Source organism: Dryobates pubescens, chromosome 12, assembly GCF_014839835.1.
Source record: "Dryobates pubescens isolate bDryPub1 chromosome 12, bDryPub1.pri, whole genome shotgun sequence".
In the NCBI taxonomy this organism is placed as follows: Eukaryota; Metazoa; Chordata; class Aves; order Piciformes; family Picidae; genus Dryobates; species Dryobates pubescens.
Window position 1 is genome coordinate 15603929 of NC_071623.1, and position 25726 is coordinate 15629654.

General features: G+C 40.1%; 1 protein-coding gene across 1 annotated transcript in view; it reads right to left on the reverse strand.

The window, feature by feature from the left end:
- LOC104303668 (amine oxidase [flavin-containing] B) overlaps positions 1 to 25726 on the reverse strand; it is a 59023-nt gene that overhangs the window by 23408 nt on the left and 9889 nt on the right. The window contains exons 2-3 of the mRNA XM_054166095.1: positions 14002 to 14096; positions 12809 to 12946 (exon numbers count right to left, since the gene is read on the reverse strand). Of these exons, the coding sequence (XP_054022070.1) occupies positions 12809 to 12946; positions 14002 to 14096 (233 nt within the window). The remainder of the gene's footprint in view (positions 1 to 12808; positions 12947 to 14001; positions 14097 to 25726) is intronic.

Genomic DNA, 25726 nt, shown 5'->3' on the forward strand with positions numbered 1-25726 from the left:
CTAGGTGACCCTGTTTGAGCATGAGAGTTGAACAAGAGGACCTCTTGTGGTCCCATTCAACGTCAACCCTTCTGTGATTGTTCCCAAACCATTCTGTGATTCTATGTGCAACTTCAGTGTGATACAGAGTTGAATTACATCAGTTGTGTGCAGAACTGCTAGTGCCCTCTACCTTCAAAACTTCATATTGAGCACTTCTGGGCAAAAAACAATTAACACCTGCAGTAGAGTCACTAAGATCAGATCATAAAAGTGAGATGGAACAGAGTTGTTCAGCTGAGATGAAAAACTGCCTGTTTGTTACTGAAGAAACATATGTTACATTTTCTTCTCCTGAATGCTCATAAGACAACCAAACTGTTAGTTATTTAATGGCTGGGTGTTGGGTTTTTTCCTTTTTTTTTCTTACAACAGCAGCTGTTATGAGCTTTACAATAAAGTCAAATCACAGCTCTGAGACCTCCCTGGAGAAGAAAAAAGGAAAAATAAAAATTCAGTAAACCTAAAATCCCCACCCTAGAAAGGAAAAAAAAAAAAAAGAGGAGTATTTACTAGTAATGACTCATTCTTCCAGTCCAGCTCCCCTTGCCTTAAAGTCCAGAGTGTGCTAGCGTGGCCAGTAAGAATGTCTTAATTACATCATTTAAGAGCTAGATCTTATATATCTATTCAGGTACTACTGGATATTCAAAAGATCTAGCTTAAAAAAGAGTGGAAGACAACAGGTAATTTGCAGAGCTTTTTGATTTCCATGGTTATTTCCCTGGATGACTATATGGATGGCAGCATATTAGCTTTTAAAAATCACAAAGAATGCTCATTTGCATTATGTGCCTACTCTCTTTTCTCCCCCTCCAATGCATTCTGAACTCCATAAAAGAGATAAAACAATAAGGGCCATATTGTGTGCCACAGCTAATTTGTCGATTTGCATTAAATTATGTGTTTAAGTGAGCACTGTATCAGCAAGAATGTCAGGTGGTAGAAGTACTCACTTTTAATAGATATTTGATGCAGTGTCACACAAATCTATCACTAAAAAATTATTTAGACTAGCTTTAAGAAATACTGCACCAAGATTTAATATTTAAAACCAGGTGCTGTGTTGAGGAGAGGAATCCAAAGATCACTTACATAAAGAAGTGTCAGGCTTGATTTGATTTAGCCTCTTTATTAATAATGTGAAAGAAGGGACAGAGAGCACATTATTCAAATCTGCAGTAGTTTGCAAGCACCAGAGGAGACAGTAAAAGGGATCTTGAAAGACTCAAAACTTGGTGTGGAAATAATATAACAAGATACAACTTGAAAAGTGCTGTCTAATAACTTTGAAGACTCCTAATTCAAAAAGGGAGACATGTAGAAAGCAGCAATGTAAAAAAAACAACACCCTAAGGATTAGAATGAGAGAAAGATCAGTTTATGAAAAAACCCAGCAGGTTAGACAAAGTAAAGAAGAAAAGGTGTTGTCATCTAGTCTTTGTATTGATACAGGAATCTAATGGAATCCCTGTCACAAACAACAAAGTAATGAAAGGAAGAAAGCAAAGAGTAGGAGGAAAGGATTGGGACATATGAATAAGCAGCTGCAAAGTAACAGTTTCATTTTGAGGTGCTTTTGAGAAGACATTATGGGTTTCAATCAATTTTTTCCCTAGCCAGAGTAGATTTCCACTCACTTAAACAGACAGAGACACCAAGTTTGAAAACCTAGCATGTCCAATTTCAGAACAGACATTCCAGCACATGTTCACAAATACACCAGAAAATGGAGGGTGGTTGGTTTTCCTTATTTTTATTTTAATTCATCATAGAACAAAGGTGCATGCTTACAGCTCTTGTGCAAAATGGAATCAGGAAAAAAAATTCCTGCAGATGGATATTAACTCAGTGAGCTTGTTTCAACAGAAATATTTAGTCTCAACATAGGCATTTGGAATCTATCATGGAATTTAATATTCAATTAATCTGAACCAGAGGTACACCTCCCTATTGATCTGCCAAAGTGCTATGAAAGAAAAGCAAAAGCTCTCAGACTGAGTACCTTCCTGTCCCAGCCAGTAACATCTGAAATTATATGTTGGTAATAACCTTTTAGCCTTTTTGGGCACTTTAAAATTCCTTAACTAATTCCTGTGGCAGCAGGAAGTCAGTTTTACCTTGTCTTTTTCTCAACACTGGAGCTACACTTCACTAGTGTAAAAATTAAGTAGGTATTCCAAAAACATGCACACCAGCTTGGTTTTAAGTATCTATCATTTTCCAGATTTAGATTTATGGAACATGGAATAACCTATTCTGATGTTTTCTTGAGCACAGCAGTTACAATTTGTACTGAGCTTCCTGCTCTGCCAGAGGCAAAACTGAGTTAGCCCCTCCAAGTTAACTCAAGTCTTATAAATTCCCTGTGGTGCTTCCTCTTGAGTGCACAGCTGAGAGACATACAAAACATATCTGGTTTAGTTTTCTTCTGTTTCATTGCATTTGAACTCCTACAAAGGGAAATCTTGGGTATGTCTCTTGTGCAGAAATCTGGGGGGACAAGTCTCATAGCACAATAACAAACTGGAAAAGCAAAAGCAATTGCAAGAGTGAAGTAGTCTTATGTGAAAGTTAACTTCAAGAGATCCTAAGACATTACCTAAGGCTTGATCCTTATTTCCTACACAGATAAAGTTCCAGCAGCTGTCAGAGTTTTGAGAGAGGAAACTGCTAGACTAGGCTCTACACAGAAACAAAAGAAGCAGCAGCACCAAAAGAAAGACTGCGTGCAACTGTAAGACCTAAGAAACCAAAACATTTCCATTTTACTTCTGGTGAATTTGCACTTTTTGCCTAAATATCAAGGAGGTTGCTAGTTTTGCAAATTTGTCAGTTCCTACCATATTGCTGGGAATTGCATTCTCCATAATTCCTATTGCTCTAAAGAAAGACAGGACAATGAAAAATATGCCCCAAGATGCATAAAACATTTCCTGTTCATTTCCTGTGTACTTTTTTTATATGTAAACCAGAGCAGTACAAACCCAGCAATAGTAACTGACACACTGCAACACCAGTACTGTGATGCTCAGAAGTATCTTTTTGCCTTCTACAAATCTTTTTGTTTTAGCTGGGATTTTAGGGCTTCGTAGTACTTAATACAGGCATATATTTTTAGATACTGTTTCATGATGCTGTCAAAAACAGAAGATAAGCATTAGCAGTTGGAGGTACTGTGTTTGTATAGGTCACTTACTGCTTACAAAGGCAGTTGCTGCAGTACGGAATAAAGCATAGGGAAGAGGCTTAAACTATAGGGAAGAAATTGATGTAATCAGCTGTCTCTGGAACAGACAAACAGGGAAGTGAGAAATACAGTGTTTGTCACAAATATTACAATTCCCAAGAGATTTTTTTCCCATCCAGTTGTTCCATGTCAATCAACATTTGGCATACTAACACTGGACTCACTAATGTAAATAGTATAGAAATATCCTCTCTGCATGCAGCAGCTCTGTTTGAAGTCAAACAGCTGACATGAGTTAATATGGGGGAGAAAAAATATAGCATGAGAACTGAACCCCAGCACTTGGGAGGATGTAGGGACTTGACACTGTCACAGAATCACAGAATGTTAGGAGCTGGAAGGGACCTCCAGAGATCATCCAGTCCAGCCCCCTGCCAGAGCAGGATCACCTATACCATATCACACTGGAACTCATCCAGGCAGGTCTTGATTATCTCCCTCCTGGGCAGCCTGTTCCAGTATTCTGTCACCCTTACAGTGAAAAAAAGTTCTTCCTCATGTTCACCTGGAACTTCCTATGCCTCAATTTCTATCCACTGCCCCTTTTTACTGGTCTTTCATTTCTCCTGGGAGAGTGAAAGTGAGTGAAGGTTGGCTGAGAAAGAGTGCTCTGCCAGGAAATATCATCTGTACCTCAACACAGAGTGGAATCTCAGGAGAAAGTCTGGCACAAAGCACAAGACAACTTCACACTCCCCTAAATGTTATGTGTCCAGATAGCACCTGAGTGGGATGCAGTACCGTGAATTGGAAGCGCTGGTGCCAACGATCCAGACATTCTTTATAGCACAGTAAAAACACCTTGGAATATAGTCAGCATTCATTGGAAGAAATTAGATGGTGTGGTGCATTCTCTGTATCACTGAATGAATACAGGTATTCCCTCAGCTAAGTCACCTAAACCTCAGTGTAACTGATGCTAATTCTACCAACACGTCACTCAGCATCAGCATGTTAATTCAGTTACATAGTGCCCTCTACTGATTCACAGCCCTGGTGCATGGCACATACCTCCTCTTCTTGACTTAAGTTCTACTAACATTATTCATACAAAGCCTAGGAACAGGAAGATAAAAGTTGTGAGAAAGAAAAGAAACAGAAAGGCATCTCCTCAGGCTATAACTCTGTACTTGTCTCAGATATGTAGTTTCTCATCTGCTGCTGTGTGAAAAGTGATTTGCAGTTGTTTTGTGAGAAGCTTTTTTTTTTCCTCCTTTGCCCAATCCATAGCATCTAACAATATTTGCCTTTGGGACCAAGCCTCTTGTGGAATCATAATTCTTAATAAAACATGGTAACTAGCTGGACCAAGCTGAGAGAGAGAGGTATAAAGGCCTACTTCGAAAACCGTAACAGTGTCAAACGTCACTGAATTTCCCTTCTACGAGTAACCCTTCAGGAGTTCATATACTTGCTGGTTACTATACTGACAGATATTCTAGAGATAAAAATATCTATAGGTTAGTAAATATAAATGCAGCACAAGAAAATCTGGATAACTAATGGTGGAAAACAACAGTATTAAGGCACACTAAAACATCCTCCAGTTTTCTTTCTACATCTAGTTTGAGACCGTCAGCTTGTGAATGCCAGAGCGCTTTGTGAAATTTGGCAAGTAAAAGCAACTCCATTTTGAGTGTAGCACAGCCAAACACATTGGCTTAAAACATGCACCCTGAACAAGAAAGGAGCTAATTGAGAACAATTTGTTTCTGCCATATTGTAGAAATAAAGGCCATTTTCATTCTGCTACAACATAAGCCATATAGATGCTGGAACACTTATCTGCAAAAACAGCAAAAATGAGAAAGCCAACAGCACTGACGTTATTTAGTAAGGGAAACTGAGGTTCTGCTTGGAATTTAAAAAGCAGTACAACTATTTGTTATTTCCAATCAGTTGGAAAAACAAAAAGACAAGTTTGTCTCCTTCCTACTAGAAAGGGTTTTGTCTTGGAAGTTAAAATAACAGTTTTACAGAAAGCATTCAGATGTCTTATGAAGCACAGATGTATAGAGACTGTTATTCTAAACACTCTTTGAAATGGGACTGTATACGGCTTTCAACACCTGGAATAAACCTGCAAACAAAATGGATAAAATCCATTGAAAACTTCCCAGTATTTCTAGAATTAGTCTTAAGAAAACCATCCTTCCCCTCACAAAAGCGGAGAAATGGTAAAAATGAAAAGAAAACAGGAGAAAAGAGGAGTTTCACGAAGGAAAAAGACATCAAATGAGCTCTGCCTACAGATAATATATCTAAACACACAGGGGGCACACACTCTCACAACTAAAACGCTGTCTTTAATGTAAAGCATAATGTTGGGTTCACTAATTTTGTATCTAAGATACAAAAAAACCCCCAAACCAACACCTTGCACATAAGTGCACAGACATGGGAAACTGTACACTCAGCCAGCTGTTTCTGTCAGAAATACACTTTTCCTCTAATTCTGTTTTTCTCTAGACCTTGACCAACTCCTCAGGGGAAACAAAAATCAGTTCTCATAATCAGATGAAATTGAAGCTTTTCTCCCAGAAGCCCAAATTAAATAAGCTAGGTGGAAGTGTAGCTCCTTTTCCTTATCTCCTAGGATACAGGCCCTGGGGTCTGGGACAGCTAAGACTAAGAAAGTAATTTTTGCACCCATGCCAGAGCCAGGGGCAAGACCCTCAACCAGCCAAGATACCACACAGAGGAACTCAGCCCCAGTAAGGAGACCCAGCCAGCATCCATGGACGATATTGGAGTGACCACCAACGCTCTTCCTACCTGACCGGGGGGCCACCAGGCCCCCCGGCCTTTGTTGTCACCACCACCATCACCCCGTGTGCACCATGGGCACTCACCAGAGATGAGAGGAGGATCCCTCAGCCCAGATGGGCTCAGCTTAGGGCTTCTGCCCATCCTGGTGGGGATTAAAAAGGGGAGTGGGTGGGGAGGGCAAAGTGGCCGCACCTGGGGTGGGAGGAGACTCCACCAGAGCTCCAACCCCCCTGCCACAGGCACAGACACTTTCCACTAGACCAAGTTGATTAAGGCCTCATCCGACGTGGCCTCGAACACCTCCAGGGAGAGGACATTGTGACCTCCCTGGGCAGCCTTTCCCGGTGTCTCACCACCCTCACTGTGAGGAATTTTTTCCTGATGTCTAGTCCAAATCTGCCCTCCCCAAGCTTCAGTCCATTCCCTCTCATCCCGTCACTACGGATAGAACAACAGGGAATGGCCTCAAGCTGCAACTTGGTCTGGGACATTGGGATTTTCCACAGTGGGAGTGGTGAGGCACTGTGGTGCTGGGGGATACGGGTTAGGGGTGAAATTTGTAGAGTAGGGTTATTGGTTGGACTCGGTGATCCTGAGAGTCTTCTCCAATGTGAATGTTTCTGTGATTCTGTGAAATCCCACGCTCCCCCATACCAGATAAGAGCTTGTGCCTTCCCAGGAGAAGAGCAAAGGGAGAATGTGGAAGACCTAGCCATACAGCCAGCTTATAAAGAGCAGAATTATGGGATAGGATAACAATTTACACTTCCCGATCCATCTCTGGACCATTCTGGTCCTCCTGGAGGTCCTCAACTCTGTGGTTCTCAAAGGCATCCTGCCTCAAACCATAGCAATTGTTAAAAACTCCTCCTAGATATTTATCCAAATGGAGTAACTTGCTTTTCATGTTTCTATAAAACCTCAGTGATGGAATCAGTTTGCAGTGTTAGCAGGTCAAGTTATGAGTTCACTGAGGAACACAGTATTACCTCACTCTGCAAGCAAAGAGGAGGATAAAGGAAAATGTAGGTCTTTAAAATACATTTCAGAGATAAAGGGAAGTGATTTCTCTTGCTACTTTTTTTCCCTGTTATAGTTAGCCACGACTGCAAAGTTGGTGCCTATAGTAAAATTGGACATGAGGCACAGGATCATGGGATCACAGGTTAGGGGCTGGAAGAGACCTCTGGAGATCATCAAGTCCAACCACCCTGCCAGAGCAGGACCATGGAATATAGCACAGGTCACACAGGAATGCATCCAGAGGGGTCTTAAAAGTCTCCAGAGAAGAAGACTCCACAACCTCTCTGGGGAACCTGTTGAACTCCTTTTTTGGAGGTCCCTTCCAGCCCAGACCATTCTATGATTCTATGAAAGTTTCTTTCAATTTAGATTTAATGAGGAACTGCATACTTTATCTCCAGTTAATTTTTCTTACTACTTTCATCCTCATGCTACCATTAGGTCACAGCTGCTAGCCTCCCAGTCAATCGTCTTGATCAATAAACATCCCTTGCAAAACCTTGTTTTACAGTCCCCTTTGGCAGAGATCAAGGGGGACTTTGCGGATTTGCTGTACATAATCTTCCTCCTTTTAGGCCGCTGTAATACATATATTATCCATCATTTAATTAAAAAGGCTTAATTACATGCCTCCTTCTTGCAATTACTGCCAGGTGGCTGGCACAGAAAAGGGAAGATGCCCTTTTATTTACAGGGCAGGTCCGATGAGACAAAAGTAAGAACAGCCTTTCCTATAGTCTTGCCAATGATCACTCTTCACTCACAGCATGGAGGATGAGAATTTGGAAAATGGTTTCACCAACCTCCACCTGTTTGATTCTCACACTCACTTTAGAGGCTACCAGAAAGTTGGATTAATCACATGGTGTTTTGTGGTAGGAAAACCTGCATCCTCACATCTAGTAAAGGAGTCAAAATAACATAGATCTGCATTGCAGCAATGGTATGTAAAACTACAAAGGCCTTGTAATAATTAAGCATATTTGAATTTAATTGGCTTCCTTTTCAAGATACCAGATGCCCAGCATAACTCAGATATATTCTTCTAGGTTGCTCAAGTTCTTGCCTACAAATCATCAGCAAAAAGAGGAAAAACTAGAAGATGTGATGCCATCTCATCTCGCTTAAACTGATGGCAACTGAGTCTCACAGGCTTTTCATTCTGTGACTGCACTCTAATTAAGATACACAAAGGAAAATGAAAGCACTTTTATCTAGTCATTCAAAAATCCATTTAAGCTGTTATGGTCTATACTACAGACTATGCCAGGAGACACTACTCTTAGATTTGCAGAAAAGCAGGTCAAAAGCTTAAATAAATCATATGGCTTAGCTTCAGTGCATATATCACTGATAGCACTCATAGCACTGAAGACATGCCACTAAATTCTATAACTTCAGATAAGGCAGTCACTTACCCAGCTGCTAATTAAATCCCAATGCAACACAACCACCACATTTTTAATTCATGAACAAGATCACAACAAACTGCATTTTAATAAGCACAACAGTGCTGAAAATGAAGGACACCCAAGAGGGCTGTAAAATTTTCTTTTCCTGAATATCTGTCATATATCAGTATATAACCCAGTAAGATGAGCACAGATTTGTGGCCCTAGTTAAAAGTACTGTGAGTATAAAACTAAATATTCACCTTCAGAGATGTGCTGCAGGCAGGGTTCGCATTAGCAGTCTCCCCAGAGATGCTAATTGTATATACTTGTATGAAAGCAGCACTAAACTTGAAGAGGGCATGACATGCATTCAGGTACCTCTAGCCAGTGCTGCTGGTAGATGAATGAATGTGAGGAAAATCCATTCTCTTACTGGGAACTTAACTGAGAGAGCTATTGGCAGGTTGGTGTCAAGAACCTGTTTCACGATTAGGAAAAGGATGCTTCATGTTTCACCCTGTACTTTAACCTGAAAGACTCTCCTGGATGTGCACAATGCCAAGTGTGCCTTTTGGTGCTAAGGAAGCAACCAGCAAGACTGCCCTCAACTTTAACCATGAGGAATGTTTCAGGTGCTGTCAAAATTGCCAGCCACCTAAGGCAGCTGCTGGCACTATGTGCAGTCTGCACTGTGACAACACAGGGATTAAAAAGAATGAGTGTTATTATCACTTTCTAGCAATTATGCTATAATCTGGGGAAATTCCAGGAAGGATGATGGCATTATCCCACAGAAAGTTCTGGTGGAAAAACTGTCCAAACAAAGATTACAAGAAGCATCAATGTCAGTGGGGAATATCTGCCACAGACTAATGACTATATTTTGAGAAACATGCATGGTTAGTCTTATGTAGCCACTAAGGAGTCTTGTTGCCAGTTTTTCATGCAAGCTCTTCATCACTAAATATGGGATCAGATGCCCAGCTGGCACCACAGCAGGACAAAGAGTAGATCATCCTTACTGTATATGAAGGAATCAAGTTCTAAAAACATTAATTTGGCAAACCAGTCATCCAAGGAAATGTTTCTTTACCCAGGTTTAGGGTAGCAGAATAAACCAGACCCATAGTCACCTTATTCAGCAAAGGAACCTCTCTGATGTTTTTTGACATTGGTAAATTTGTGTTTGAAATTGCAGGAAGTTTGTATGGCTATTGGGACTGCATAAAAGTGAAGTACAATTTGAATTAAGGAAGAAAATACATTGGTAATTAAACTGTCACAATAATTTACATGTTTTCATCTTTTGACAATTCTTTCCAGGGTGAAAGCCAGCTGGACTACATATAGTTTGGTTTGACTTTCTGAATCAAAAGCTGAGGAAAATAAACATCACCTATCTAAGTCAGGGCCCTGCAGCATCCCCTTTGGCAGCTAAGGAAAAGTTATCGTCTTTAAAGAAGTGTTTTACATTCACCTACCAGTCCAATGGGAGCACTGTTAGGAGACAATGGCTTTTCATATAATTCTACTTTTGCTTCTTAAATCTGGATTTAGGAACCTAATTTCAGTTATGCCATTGAAAAGCAACACTATTCGGGCATCAATCTGCCAACCAAATACTACTTGCAGAGTTATACTAATGTTTCACTAAGACTGATGAACTAGTATTTACACAAATGAAAAGAACATACTAATCTTTCAAAGACCATGAAAAGAAAAAAGCTGCTTAACAAGTGGAAGGAGAGAAAAGGGGGGGAAAAAAGAAAAAGAAAAGAGGGTAAGAAACATAATTTTGAGTTTCTGTGAAGATATCACACAATAAAAGCAAGACAAAAATCATCTCACAATAGAACCTGACATTAGAAAAGATTAAAGGGGGAAAACCCCCACACAATCCAATCAAGTTGGTAAGGCCTAATTAGCAGAGACTCACCCAGAGATCAAAATGCATTCTTTTCATTTTGTAGTACAAAGAAGCTGCATATATTATTGTATTAAGAAGCCTGTAAAATGAATTTAACCATGAGAGGCTTGATTTTGCCTTCGGGCATATGTGAAAACAGCAGGTGATTTTACAAGATGCACTGTGATGCCTGATTGTGTAGTGCAAGCATTAAAACCTTTAGGTTTCATTGCCTCTCTGAGTTCAGAAAATGTTGTGGTCCTGCAATTAATTACACTTGGCCACAGTCACAAAGGTGTCAGCATGTGGACTCAAATTTGCACAGGGGCCTTTGTGTATTTTGGAATCTGGTTGGTAATCTATGACTTGAGAGTATTGCTTGGATTTCAGGGAGCACACAAGAGCTCTGTCCATTTGCAGGGAGAGCATGAGCAAGCCACGGGGCTGAAAGTGAGAGACCTGTAAGGAATGTATTACAGATACATAAAACGCACAAGGCTGGAGATTATGACACTGATCTGGCCACACATCAATGCATGTCTACTACATAGTGTTCATGTTCAAATTATTAACCGCAAGTAACTCTTCAACTATGTTAAACCTCTCCCACAATCATATAAACACAGAATAAAAAAGGAAATAAAAGATTTTAAATGAATTAAATTAGGAGATTCAAAGAAGGTTCTACTGACTGTGGAATATCTCCTCTCTTTACCTCCTGCTTGGCACACATGTCACTCCCTCCTCTCTTCTTCTCTTCAGGAATTCCCCTACAGGCAGCCACTTCACAAGCCTCTGGCTGAAACCAACCTACAGGCTCCTGGCATGCCTTGGGAGCACCTCAGTAAGCAGACGGGATCTCTTTCCTTAAGAACAGCCCCAAGCAACCCGACCCATGAACGCTAACTAAGCATATGAACACTGAAGCAAGCCCAGGCCCTCTACCTTCCTCACAGCTCCCGCAGATCTGTTAGCAAGTATCAAGCAGCAAGGTATCAAGTAGCAAGCACTCCATATTTCCAGGCTTGCATGTCTTGAATGCCTCCACAGTATCACAATATATTAGAGGTTGGAAGGGACTCAAGAGATCATTGAGTCCAACCCCCCTGCTGCCACAGCAATACTGGTATCTCCCCACAAGCTGGCTCCCAGTAGAGATTCTAAAAGAAAATGTGGTCCGACTTACCAAAAGAGCACACATAAATCAGGCCCACATGTCAGCTTCAGTGACTTCTGCAGCATTTTGGAATGCCCCCATGCTAGGACAGCAAGGCTGTCCTGAGAGGTGGTCATCCTGACTAGCCATGTAAATTGTCTTCTATCATTACGGTTTCTCATCACAGCATGATCTCCTATTGCTATTGAGAAGGCTATGAAGTGAACAATAGTGTGAACAAGCAGAAAAATTGGGTTTGAGGATGATGCCAGAAGCACATGAAACAGAAGAGCGTGGAGGTACCCATCAGTTCTACCACAGCAGAAGCAGTTATGAACAGTTACCATAGCAAATCACTTTAAGAACACACCTTTTTTTGATAACAATTGAGTGGAAAAAAATGTTGGATAACATGACAGAACACCTTTTCTGTACAGCTGTTGTAAATTCTGCCAATGTTTTCTTTCACCTTTGCTTAATCACCAACTACTATCCGACGAATACTTTGCCAGTCACTGCACAAATGTTTTTTCATAAGCATATAATGCTAATTTCCTCAAGACTAACATAGGAAGTTTCCCTTCTGTGGGAGTGCAACATTGCTCTATATCAGGAAAAGAGAAAGGCTGCTCTTTTGGAGAAGGCATAGTATGAGCACTCAGAACATGTGGGCTTTTTAACAGCTTTGTCATAACCGTCCTGCTTCAGATTGTTTAGATCTGCCTCCACAAGAACATTTTACTCCCAGAGCATTTTGAAATTACTATTACAATGCCTTTTGCACCTCTGCTTGCTAGCTTTCCCACCAGCAAACCAGACTTAACCTTTCATGTTTCATTCAGTCAGGATAAACATTGCCACTTTTGGAAGTCCTTCCTGAGAAACTTTCATCCTGATTGAAGATACTTCTAGGACTTCTGAAAGAGACTTTCAGAAACCTTGGGCAGTGCATATGAGAGCTCATCTGCGTGGATGAGTCACAGTTGTAATGTCCATTAAAAAATTAAGCTTTTTGAGAACTTTTAACTAAGAGCTTGGACTTGAAGCAAGGCAACAGCTAGGAGGATGACCTTAGAAGGTACACATGTAGATGTGCAAGCAAATAGTAATGGGCAGGAGTTCTTCATTACCAGCATACTTGTTTTTCGCCAAGAAAATCAGATGATGTCATACATAACCAGGTATATTCCAGTGGAGCATGGATGGAAAACAGTGAGAAAGGAGATCACTAGATCTTGCTGGTCTACAGCAACATCTTGAGAGCATCTTACCTTGACATGATGTATCAGGTGCTCCACTTCATTCACTTTATACGTCTCTATTCCTAACTCTTTAGATAACCGCAGGATACGATTTTGTGTTGGCCCCACATAAGCTCCTCCAAGGTCCACATATTTAACTTGTTTATTCTAGTGTGTCACACACAACAGGGAAAAAAAAAAACCACAAACAACAAACATTAAAAATAGATAAGCCTGTTTAAAATAGTACACAAATTAAAAGAGCAAACCAGGCAAATTCATCAAATGAAATACTCCCAGAGCATTTTGGAGAAGATTCTTCTCTCCATGGAAAACTTCAGCTCTTTTACAGAGTTCTGGTGTGATGGCTACTGAGAATCTCAGATCAGGAGTTCATAACCAGCTTAGATGGTCTGTTGTTATATTACAGCCTTAACAAACATGAGGGGAAAGAATCTGACAGGCAGAGAGAGAGATTAACATCAGAGACACACACAGTTTTTGCTCCATCAGGCATTGCACCAACAACTAGTTCAAAACAGACTGTACTAGGAGCTGAGTGGGAAGTGGTCTCCCAGGTCAAAGTACAGTAGAAGGTAAATGTGAAGGGAGACATGCTGCAACATTCCAGCTCCCAGCCACCCTTGCCATTCCTCTAGCCTAGGTCACTTAGAATATAGAATACATAGAATACATAGAATAAACCAGGTTGGAAGAGACCTTCAAGATCATCGCGTCCAACCCATCAACCAATCCAACACCGCCCAAGCAACTTCTCACAGAGCTTGTTACAGTTTAGCTCATGGCTCTTCAAGCCATGGTTTGCTTCATGAGTGTGTTTTTTTAGAGATTTCTACAGTGCCTCTTCCTGGGAAAATATTCTGAAATTTAGTTAATCATGTTCTTCTTCCCAGAGGAAAGAACTGACAGCTCCAGAGCCTGGAAATCACAAGGAAACATTCTGTCCTCATCATCACACCAATTTTTCTCCACTCTTGTTGGTATACCAGTGAATTTCCCACCTGAGAGTGCTCTAGAAATTTTGCCCCAGGTAGGTACTCTAGCACAAAAGATAAACAAATACATTTATGTGCACTATTCATATACTATATGTATACTATACCTATATACATATATACTACATGCACATGCATGATTATACATATGTGTAGTATACACTAGAGGGATGCATATGTAGCATAAATGGGTTTAGAGATAATTACCCTTACAGTGAACGTTCTTCCACCAACCCTGTCATTGGCTTCTAGCAGCACCACATTCAAGCCTGCCTCAGTCAGGAGTTTGGCTGCTGAGAGGCCTACAAGACAAGAAAAACAATTAAAGAACATTTCTGTATATGCACCCCACAGCTTCTGTGACTTAACATGAAACACTCACATTAGTTGTCCACCAAATCCTGACGTTTTCATTAAAACACTTGCCAGGGTGGTGAGTTGGAATTAAAAAAACCCACCAAACAACAATAATAATGAAATGGATCTGAGCACTTTTTGCACCATATGCTCAGCTGGTGCATAAGCCAGCACTGTTATAATAGCCATCCAGTCAGGCAGAGAACCTGGGGAGGGGACAGCTTTCTGTTTTCTAATATCAGCACAAACACAAAAAAGGAAGTGAAGTTTTCCTGAATCTTGTTGTACATGACAACTTTACAGCTCCAAGTATTTTGAAGTACATTAAGCAAAGCTCCCACACAGTCAAGTTTCTTCTCCTGAAGAAGAAGACATTGTCTGACTCCAAAGAGACATAATGTGCACTTGTGAGTGGCAGCAAGGGGGGAAAAAAAATAAAAGGATAAGTCGACCTCAAAAAATTGTTAAATTCCTCATCCATTTTCTTCACACACTTTTATTTCCATCTTGTGATTCTTGAAGCTGAGACACCAAGGGAAGAAACAATGGGAGTGCAAGAGAGAACATCTCATTTTAGTTCTGATGCCATAATTTTCCATAATAGCAGATGAAAATTTGAGCACCAAGTCCTGGAGCTAGTGTGTCAAGCTTCTATAGGAAGGAACAGAAACTGAGATTTGTATAAACTGAAGTTATTACTTTGGCCATGGGTGAGTGAATTTCTAGTGGGACAGGAGTTAATACTCTAGAAAGCTTCATCATCCTCTTGAATAAAGTTCAGCACAGGCCAGGCTGGAGTGTTTACTTAAGTGTTAGTGAGAAAACCAGTAACGACCCTGATAAAGGTCTTTCCATACTTCCTTATTGAAGAAATTATATTGTAAAAACATCTGGCTGGATTATGGGCTGTGACTTTCCTAGTGGAAATGGTTACAAGCTGTGCCAGGGGACGTTTAGGTTAGGTATTAAATATTTCTTCACTGATAGGGTTATCAAACACTGGAATGGTCTGCCCAGGGCAATGCTGGAGTCACCATTCCCAGAGGGTGTTCAAGTGTGGTGTCGACCTGGAGCTTAGGGACATGGTTTAGTGTCAGCCCTTTAGTGCTGGGTCAAGGGTTGGACTGGATAATCTTTGAGGTCTCTTCCAACCAGATATATTCTGTGATTCTGTGACTCCACTCACAAATATTTGAAGATAGCAAGGAAGAAAAAAATATAGAAAACTTTCATGGCATGCAAACATAGACCACCTCTTCAAACAATCTGCAGAAAGAGACCAGCTCCTGAAGGAAAAAGAGGCAACAAAGCTCCTAAATAAATATATCTTAGGAGTTAATGAAAAAAAACCAAAACAACCCAGAATAAAACCCCAACCAAATAAAAAAGCCAAACACATAACACCCAAACCACTGCTCTTCAAATAAATGTTTCATCAGTTAGGAGTGGATCAATAGGTTTTATTAATAATTTACAGAATTAATACATAACCTGAAGGTTGCTGTCACTGCAGGTTGCCATTGGTTCATCATGCTAACAGCTATTGCTTAATCAATTAATAACATTCACTTACCAGCACTGATTAAGGAATATAAGATTTGACTTCCTTTATTAAAATCTAATGAATAAACACTTCAGTACAGCTGAGAAAAAAGGCAGTTTACTCCCAAGAGATGAAAAGACAGAGAAGCTTGTGAAGGGGTAGCTCTCTAGACTCAACTGAAACGCAGCCGATCTGCAGTCATCAGCTCAGATAACAATTCCTCATTTCCTTATCCACTTCTCATCCACCCTGTTTGACCTACATAATATTTCTTCCCTAATGTTTATTTTGAGGCAAGTGCTATCCTTTCAGGGTTTTTTCCCCCCACATTCACAAATGTACCTGGTAGCAATGGATAACAACTTACTTTCGTGATGCAAGTACAAAAAACTCCATAAACCAGTGCTGAGAGGAGGATCAGGCTCATTAGCATCTGTGGTGGGTTAAAATCACCCCCCAAAATAAAATTGCCAGAACAGCTCAGATGGAAAGCAAATGAAGCTGTATTTACAAGTGCACTAAAAACTAGAAATATGGAATGCAATATGTACAAAATATACTCTATTTAATTGTATTTACAAGTTATAAACAACACAAGAACCCCCCTGGACAAAACCAGGGAGCTACTAATAGCTTACCCCTCCCTGCTCCCTTCTGCCACCCTATACAAGGTAAAAGAGAGAGAGAGAAGAGCAGAGAGTAGCTTGCTAGTACTGGGCCACAACAAGAATGCATCCAAGGTCAGCAACAGCCAAGTAAAAGCTACTAGCTAGTATCTGCTAGAGTGAGGAAGCCAAAAAGAGAGAGAGTTAGTTTACACAACTAACTTTATGTTAGTTATCAGAGACCAATGGGATTATTTAGAATTTATCATTATTTTTCTTTCACATCCAGTGGTAATTTATGTACATTCTACCACTTTTCTACTCAATCTGTGGAAAATTTTCCTAGGCATCAGCCTAAAACTGCCACAGCATCTCACTGCCCCACGCCCTTCCTGCAGGAGATAGATCTCTGCAGGTGGTGGAAAGTGTCCTCAGAACTTGGATTTATAGCGGCAGTTGCAGTCTTCAGGGTTCCTAAACTAAACACCACCTGAGCACTTCAAGGACTGGTGGTCCACCTTCTTCTCTCACCTACATGACATCTCTGCTCTGGTCCAAAGTTTGCTAGAGAGATTATACAGGTAAATGCTGACAAAGACAGGGAACACAACCAGTATCTTCCTCATCACAAACATGTAACTAGGGAAAACAAGTGGAATAAATGAAGCCAGAGGCTCAGCGAAGGATCAGGTTAGGTCTCACAACACATGCAGCACAGGATAGGGCAAGACTGCTGTCATAGATAACACATCACCAGTGCGATGCTGACAGGCAGAAGCATTGCTGGTTTTGGTATCTCACACAGTATTGTCACAATATTGGCTCATCTCTCTGTACCTGTGCCCTGGAGCTGAAGCCAAGACTGCAAAGGGGCTCTTGAACTGTTACTATAATATCAGTTAGAGAACTGGATGCTTCAGAGGAAGAGCTCCAAACCAAAGTGATACAAGGACAGATAAGGAACCAGGAACAGCAACAAAAACATATTAAAATGAATAATAGCACATGAATATTGAGGCATGAGGTTAAGGTTTGCTTTTCATAAACTAAAAACTGCTTCAGGAAGTTCATCCAAACCACAATGTCTTTTCTGGGAAAGAATCGGCGTGGCCCTGCTGTGCTTAACACTCCAGAGGTGGCAAACAGAGCATGCGTGAAGCCAGAGAAGCAAAGCCTGGAAAAAAATCAATCACACATGAGGCAAGGTCTCCTCTTGAGTAGTTTAACCCTTCACAAGTTTCACATTTCAGCACTGTCTCTGCCTTACCTCTCATTCTCTTGCACATCACTATTAACAAAAGGCAGATCTTTAATATTGCCCCCATTCCTCGGGAGTGAGGCAAATAGCTACATTCAAATGTAAAGCTCATTCCCAAGTGTGGCTGATGCTGTTATTACTCTCATTTTGTGCACAATGTTTTGCTACCCACTGGCATCTCCCCCTTCTCCCAGGAACACTTCAATAGAATCAGATCTGATTTGTAATATAAGGGCTCAGCCACTTTTGCCACTACTTCAAAGACAGTAATTGGGTCCTGTTTCCATTGCAGGTCAGATTTCTTCAAAGGCTAAGAGAGTGCCAGCTATATATACATGGCAGAAAACATGTGGTTCAGCAGCCTCACTTACAGTTCTGCTCAGAGAATTGATAGGCAGATAATTAATGCACATAACAAAGAAACAAAGACATTAGGTCTTATTTGAAGCCCTAGACTGAAAATACCATTGTGCTTAGAGGATGTTTAACCAGGCAAGCCTTCATCCGTCACCATAGCAACCTGGTACCCAACTGCAGCCACTCAGAGATTCTGGTAAGAGATTGCCTTCCCCAGAAATTTATAATGCAAGTTCAAGCCATGAAAATCTTTTCTCCATCATGCAGCATTGTGCTCTCACACAGATCACACTCTAATGTAATAATCACAATAATTACTTCATCTTCAAATCCAACTTTCTTCTTTCCTACTTGATATCTCTATACCTCCTAAATATCTTGAATTGCACCACTTGATTATGAACAGCTTCACTCACTTTCTAACATTAACAACTGTCTTATGTTAAGACAACAACTAGTTATTATTTTTTTCTTTAAAGAGAACATCTTGTATTTCTGTGCTAGGGCAGAATACAAACTCACATTTGGACTGATCATAGAATCCCAGAATGATCAGGGCTGGAAGGGACCTCAGGGATCATTCTAGTTAGCAGTAAATGTTCATGATAAATGTGACAAGAGTCACATTTTTCATCTGACTACAATGAATGCTCAAAATTAAACACATCTGACTGAAAAATAGTTTAAGGCACAGTTTTGCAAAACTTACTGAAATTCTGTAACACCAGTCTCATTCTGCCTGGAATCAGTAAATTTACTGAAATACTCTTCCAACTTTAGCATTTCCACAAAAGTTTCACTGGAGAGGACATGAATGGTAGGGGCATCTCTAACAGGTCTCTAAATGATACTTGTGACTTCTTTCATTTAGTTACTTTTTCCGTAGGATACTTTTGTCATTCTCTGCATGGCAGCATAACGAAGACACAACAGCAAGATCATAAGCAAGATCTTTCTCCCTCGAGATATGTTCAATTCCCTTGCAATATATAAAGGACAGAGCAGGTAAATTCACAGGCTCACAGATTCACAGATTGCATTGGATTGGAAGGGAACCTCAAAGGTTATCTTGCCCAACCCTCCTGCAGTGAGCAGAGGCACCTCCAACTAGATCAGGGTAACCATTAAGTCTGATCTTGAATGTCTTCAGGGACAAGGCCTCAACCACATCCCTGAGCAACATGTTCCAGTAAAGAACTTCCTCCTTACGTCCAACCTAAATCTACCCTGCCCCAGTTTAAAACCATTGCCCCTTGTCCTATCACTACAAGCCCTTCTAAACAGTCCTTCCCCTGTCTTCCTGCAGGTGCTCTTCAGATACTGAAATGTAGCTACAAGGTCTTCCTGGAGCCTTCTCTTCTCCAGGCTAAAAAGCCCCAATTCTTTCAATCTGTCTTCACAGGAGAGGTGATCCAGTCCTCTGATCATCTTTGCAGCCCTCCTCTGGACTTGCTCCAGCAGGTCCATGTGTTGGAAGCCCCAGGGCTGGACATAGTATGCCATGTATGTTCTCACCAGAGCTGAGTAGAGTTGTAGAATCACCAGTCTCAAGAGGTATATATTATAAAACTGTGAATAAAGTTTAGTTATGAAGGCATTCTTGGAGGACCTGATGTACTTGCTCTGTATCATTTTCCACTTTAATACGTTCCTCCATATTTACTATCTCTCTTCTTAGAAGGTAAGATGTACTTACAAAATTTGACTACAAATCCTAAGCTCTAATTCCTGTGGGAAGCAAAAAAAAAATCTCAAAGACACTGGCTTTCATTTAACAGTTTCTAAGATGGTTGCAAAAAAACTTGTTTACTTTAAACACTTAATTTCTTTCTCCAACAAAAATTGTAAGATGAGCAAGAAGAAAGGCTGCCATCATACCTGCGTGGTACTTATCTGCAAGTCTTACTGCAGAACTTCAATATTTCACACTTCTATTTCCTCAGACTCGTGAAATTTGATGATATTGCTCTCTCCTCCTCTTTATTTATTTATTTAAACACCAAAGATATGTTTACAAAGTACTGCACAGAGGAGCTGTAACATCTATAATAGAACCTGAACACTTGAGCTTTGCATACGAACATTGGCTGTATATGTAGATTAGAAACATTCAACACAAAGCAGGAAAGGTGCTGATTTCCATTCTTGCTGTGCCTTCATGACTTGGATATATGTGTGAACAAGGTCTGTGCTGACAAGCTTCTCCTTTGACATCACGTATTTGAGCAGGGGCTAACGTGGTTTTTCCAATATATTTACAAGTGCACCAGCTGCACTGAAAGTCATCTCCAGGCAACCAGATGAAATCTCAGGCATGTCTGCATGAGAAGTGGCTGCTGTAACATACCTTGTAAATAAAGCCAAGACTGTTGAGTTTCTTAGGGACTATTTCCTTGCTCTCAACTTGTTCAGCCACATCTAAATCACTGTCTGCAGAGATGTCAGGTAGCAGACACTCCTTTACCCAGGGCAGAGCAGCCCACGGCACCAGGGTCAGAGCCTAAGTACTTTGATGGGGCTCAGGGAGGTAAACAAGCACAACACAAAGTTCAACACAAGGACATGTCACAAAATGCATCGTGGAAATAGCACAATACTTAGCCTGCAGAACAAGTACAGTCTTTGGCCCTATGGTTAATGAAGAAGTTACAAGATGTTTCACAAGATTGGGAAAGAAAGAAAAGGAAACATACCATAATTTATTAGAGATATAAATGAGTAAGAGTTGAGTTCAAGGTCATTAAGGTAAATGAACTCAAAGTTTTTTTAACAAAAATGTTCAAAATCATTAGTCAGATCACCTTTGTCCATGGACATTTAACATCTTGAAGCTGCCGTTCTAGAAATCTCCAAGATTTGCATTCTTCGTCTTGATCTTGAGCCCAAGTTTCATTTTGACCAGAGAGCTCAGGAATTTTATTTCTTTTCATAATGAAACCAATGAGCCTCACAAAAATGCAAGCTTAAGAAGTTGAAATGTTATGAAAAAAGCAGCAAATCTGTCAAAAGCTACAAAAAGTAACAGAAGCTGGTATTGCTATGGAATCACACGAGAAACACAACTGCCATCACTATAAGATGTCTTCATACCGCAACCCTTATCTTCCATCTCTGGTGCTCAGAAATACATACAAAAAGCATACAGCAAATAACTTTGGCCAAAACTGCTGAACTGTACCCAGCAAGACAAAATCCATCTGTTTTAAAACTGCAGAATAACTTCTGAGGATAACCTCTTTGTTAGTGGTCAACACAGTTGCAGGGTTTGACTCAGGGAAACAGGAAGAAATACAGAGGAATATGCTCCAAGTAATTGATGTAAATTGTAGGGATAGCTGAAAAACACTCCTTCAACCATCAATACCCTCTGGGTGAGTTCCTAGCATCTCAAATTTAAATCAGTTAAAGGAAGAATCCTGTTTGCTGTTACTTAGATGTAATAACTTTAAAACTAAAATAAAACCCCTCCTTCTTTATATTCAGATACCTGTGACTTCCTTTTAAGAGATGTCCCCAAAATACCCTGTCAGGGCAGTGCCGTTAGTGTAATACAGTTTGCACACTGCTGTGGTACTGAGGAGACAGAAGTCAAAACCACAGCTGAGCAGCCATTTTGCACCAGTGGGTTTTCTCCTTCAAGTCTTCCCTGGCTTCTTTATTGTATTACTGTGCTAGAAACTGCAATTTGATAGTGCTGGTCTTGTTTGTGTTGACCGCTCTAATGAACACAATCCAATTACTGCTCTGCCACTGAGAGATTGAACCTGGCACTGAGCACCTTTACTTCTGTCACTCATGATTAGCCAGCTGAAGTGTTTTAACTGAAATAATGGCTTGAGACAATAATGCCTGTAAGGCATTATAGGTATGGATTGTATGAGAAGTAAAACAAACAAACAAACAACAACCGCAAAAAATTAAAGCAAACATGAAACTGGTCCAAGGTCTGGGTGAGTTAAGGTGATACAGGCAATTGTTTTGTAGCTTTCCTCATATTATGGAAAGATCAAGGGATTTTGCTTACGTGAAGAATAGTATCCCTTTATAAATTCAAGGGGCGTGCTCAGAATTGTAATGGGAGCACTGAACAGAGACAGCTAAGAGCACACTGCCTTGAAACTCAGTTCACATCAGACTGGCACACTGCTATTGGAAATGGTAAGAGTAAACAAGTCAGTTTTCCTGCTTCATTGCTTTCTCAGTCCTCTGCAAGGAGGACAGCATCCAGACTGCTCCAAGAGTTGGCTAGATGCAATACTTCTGAAAAGCAAAGGGCTTTTCAGAAGTAAAGCAAAGGGCTTTTCAGAGGCAAAAAGGAAAGAAAAGAAAAGAAAGAAAGAAAGAGAGAGAGAAAGAGAGAAAGAGAGAGAGAAAGAGAGAGAAAGAAAGAGAGAAAGAGAGAAAGAGAGAAAGAGAGAAAGAGAGAAAGAGAGAAAGAAAGAAAGAAAGAAAAGAAAGAAAGAAAGAAAGAAAGAAAGAAAGAAAGAAAGAAAGAAAGAAAGAAAGAAAGAAAGAAAGAAAGAAAGAAAGAAAGAAAGAAAGAAAGAAAGAAAGAAAGAAAGAAAGAAAGAAAGAGGAAGAAAGAAAGAAAGGAAGAAAGAAAGAAAAGAAAGAAAGAAAAAGATGCTGAAAGGGTGACAGGCAATCTGACAATACCTTTCAGCAATTAAGCCTCTTGCCTCCACTCATAGACTTCCCAGAGAAGATAATTTCTTGAGTTCTCTAATGGGTACTTTAGATATCTGACTCAATCTCATGGAAGATACAATAATTATGGTTTGCAAGCTAACACATGGTAGAGCTGGGTCTCTGTAAATTGTCACTCTTGGTTATTCTCAATGCCTTAACTTCATGTATTGAACAATACAGTAAAAGGTATCAAAACAACTCTTTTTTTCATTCAAGTATTTTGACCATATGGGAGATACTCTCTCTTCCCAAGCTGCATCACTGCGCAGCAATGAATTTCATTAAAATGAGTATCACTCACCTATAACATTAGAGAACTTAAACAATAATAAAATAATAAATTTAATTTCAGAAACCCCAAGGAAAGAAAAAAGACATTCTCAATCTGCCTCTCTGCTTAAAATGTACATTTACTTAAAATATTTGTACAAAGGACAGAATATTTCTGCCTAGGATATAGCACTCTATGAGCAAATATAATTTATTTCTGTTAGCATTTCATTGTCTAGCTGAAGCAATGAGTACTTCTGTCTGAACACTGGTTCTGTAACCCTGCCACTGAGACCATTACCCATGAGTTAATGTGACTTCACATGAGCATAAACAAGTCCCAACTTTCCGTGATTTCTTCTCCCTGGTGACGCTCCCAGATGATTCATCCACAGTGCAAGGAGCTTGTGTGTATATTAAGCAAACTTCTGAAGAACATTAAAAACATTCAGTCTACAGGTATCACACTTGGTTAAGTGATAAAGAGCCTGTACAGTTACGAGTGAGAAGAGCAAAGTGGTGGTGCCTTAAACTCAAGCCCTGCCAAGCACAGAATGAAGAAAGCTTATTGTGTTCGGGGAGAAACTCAATGTCTTCAATGCAGTGGTGCTCACACTGAAGTGCTGAGGCCACAGCTCTTTTATCCCTGCTCAGGGCTTCCCTTTAGTTTGTATTTTTATAATTGAAGTTTCCAGTGAAACTTAAGATCAATGAAAGCAGGCACTCAAAAACTCAAACAAAGTAAAAATAAAAATAAATCACACACAAAACCAACAAACCAACCAAAAAAAAACCCCAACAAACATTCTGTACATCCTTTGTTATGGCCCAGGGATATACTGAAGAGTTAAAGTTGATTACATTATTACCATCTGTATTGCAGTACTATATAACATGTTCAATCCTAGAGCCTCCTTTGGCTTATGTCATCCCTTTCTGACAGTTTACAACCTAGGCTGCCTCAAAACACAACAGACAGAGGGAAAAACAAAGGAGAGAAAGAGAACTGAAAGATAAGGCAGCACTACAATGAACATGCTGTGGCACTGGAACAAAGAAATCTTAGCACAATGAGCTGGCTGAGGCAGTACACAAGCAGTGAACTAAAAGCATCCTTTTAGGCATTACTACTATGATCAGATATACAAGCAAACAAACCACCAGCCAGACTTACACTGAAGAAGAGTTTTGGCTTCCATACTCAGCAATATGAGGGGGAAAAAAACCACTAAGCTATGTCTAGAAAATCTTGTAAAATGATGCAGCAATTGCACCATACAGAAATGCTTACCTGTTTTACTAAGACTTGCATGTTCTCAAGGAAAGAATTGATTTTCTATAGTGCCTTGAAAAAAAATATAGTCTCAAAATATGTGATCACATAGATGTGAACTTAAAAAAAATAAAGACTACCATTCAGACATTCATATCATGATATTAAAAAGTAACATGTCATTTCCCAGATCTCTTAGTATCTGGTGACTCATAGGCATCCATCTAGTGAAGGTCACTTCTCAGGGCAGATAGCAAAGCCCTCAGCAGAGCTATCATGCCTTCATTCCATGGCTATCCATTTTGTTTCATGTTTGCCTTGATTTTCAGCTATTTTCAGCTAGCTGAACCCCCAAATTAATGGATTTATATTGAGCATATTTCACTGTTGCTTTCATATATCCACCAAGCCACGCCCTGGTGATTCTCTGGAATCAGCACAGCACACATGTACAAGTAGGGAAACATACATGCATATGCACACACAGGCTAGATATTACTGGCTTGTAAAGCTTACAAGGCTTTGTGAGCATTATATCTGGAAAATGAAGATGAATCCCAATACTTCCCATCTACTATCTAGATCTTTGCTGATATCCCAAAAAGACCACTTCATTTCTTGACAGCCAGCTCAGGATGAACCTTAGCTGAGACACCAAAGGCTGAGAACATAGATGTCACCCAGAGAAGTCCAAAAGGGAACTACTGAATAAGAAGATCTTCAAGTGACTGTCTTCCCTCCACCTCTAAGTGCAGGCAGGATAAAGTTTGACCTGAGCATCCCGTAAAACCATCAGTGTTACAGAAGAAAAAAAGTGCTAAAGTTAGATTTGTACCATTCTGATATAATGAGTGAGAAAAGAAATTAAAAAAAACCACCACACCAACAAAATAGAAAACCACAAAACAAACAAAAAACCCAACCAAACAAAACAGAGAACAACAACAAACACACACAAAAAACCAACAAAACACACAAACAAACAAAAGAAAACAAAACCCCAACAACCCAGGCAGTGAAGAAAGCACAGAGGGAAAAAGAAGTATGTAAGGTGTAAAATAAAAAGAATTTACACTCTCCCCATTCCTTATTTGTGCATAATTCACTGATTCGTCCTTTGGCCAAGTCATAAAAGTTCATTTATATGGGAACAAAAGAGGTGTGCTCCTGTAATTCAAACACAGATCTATCACTCAAGCAAGCAGGATGCAATTTTATATGCATAGTATGAACCGGCTGTTTGATCAGCTGTTGCCATGTGCAGTCAACCAAACAGACTGCATTCAGTTTTATATATGAATTATACCATCAAGACAAAGGCCAGCTGCCTGGGAGGCAGAAGGCTACAAGGACATCTTTCCTCCCCACCCCTTTCACTCCCAGTTGAATTATATGGTGGAAACTGAGAAATCTGAAGAAGCTGGAGAGTACAAAACAATACTTACAAGATAAACAGGTTTAAAAAGAATTAAAACTTCAAGGAACTCACTAATCACCTGATACATGAACAGTGGTCATCAGCATAACCTAACTCTTTTAACTGCAAGATGCCAGAGGCTCTAACAAGCCACAACTAGCCT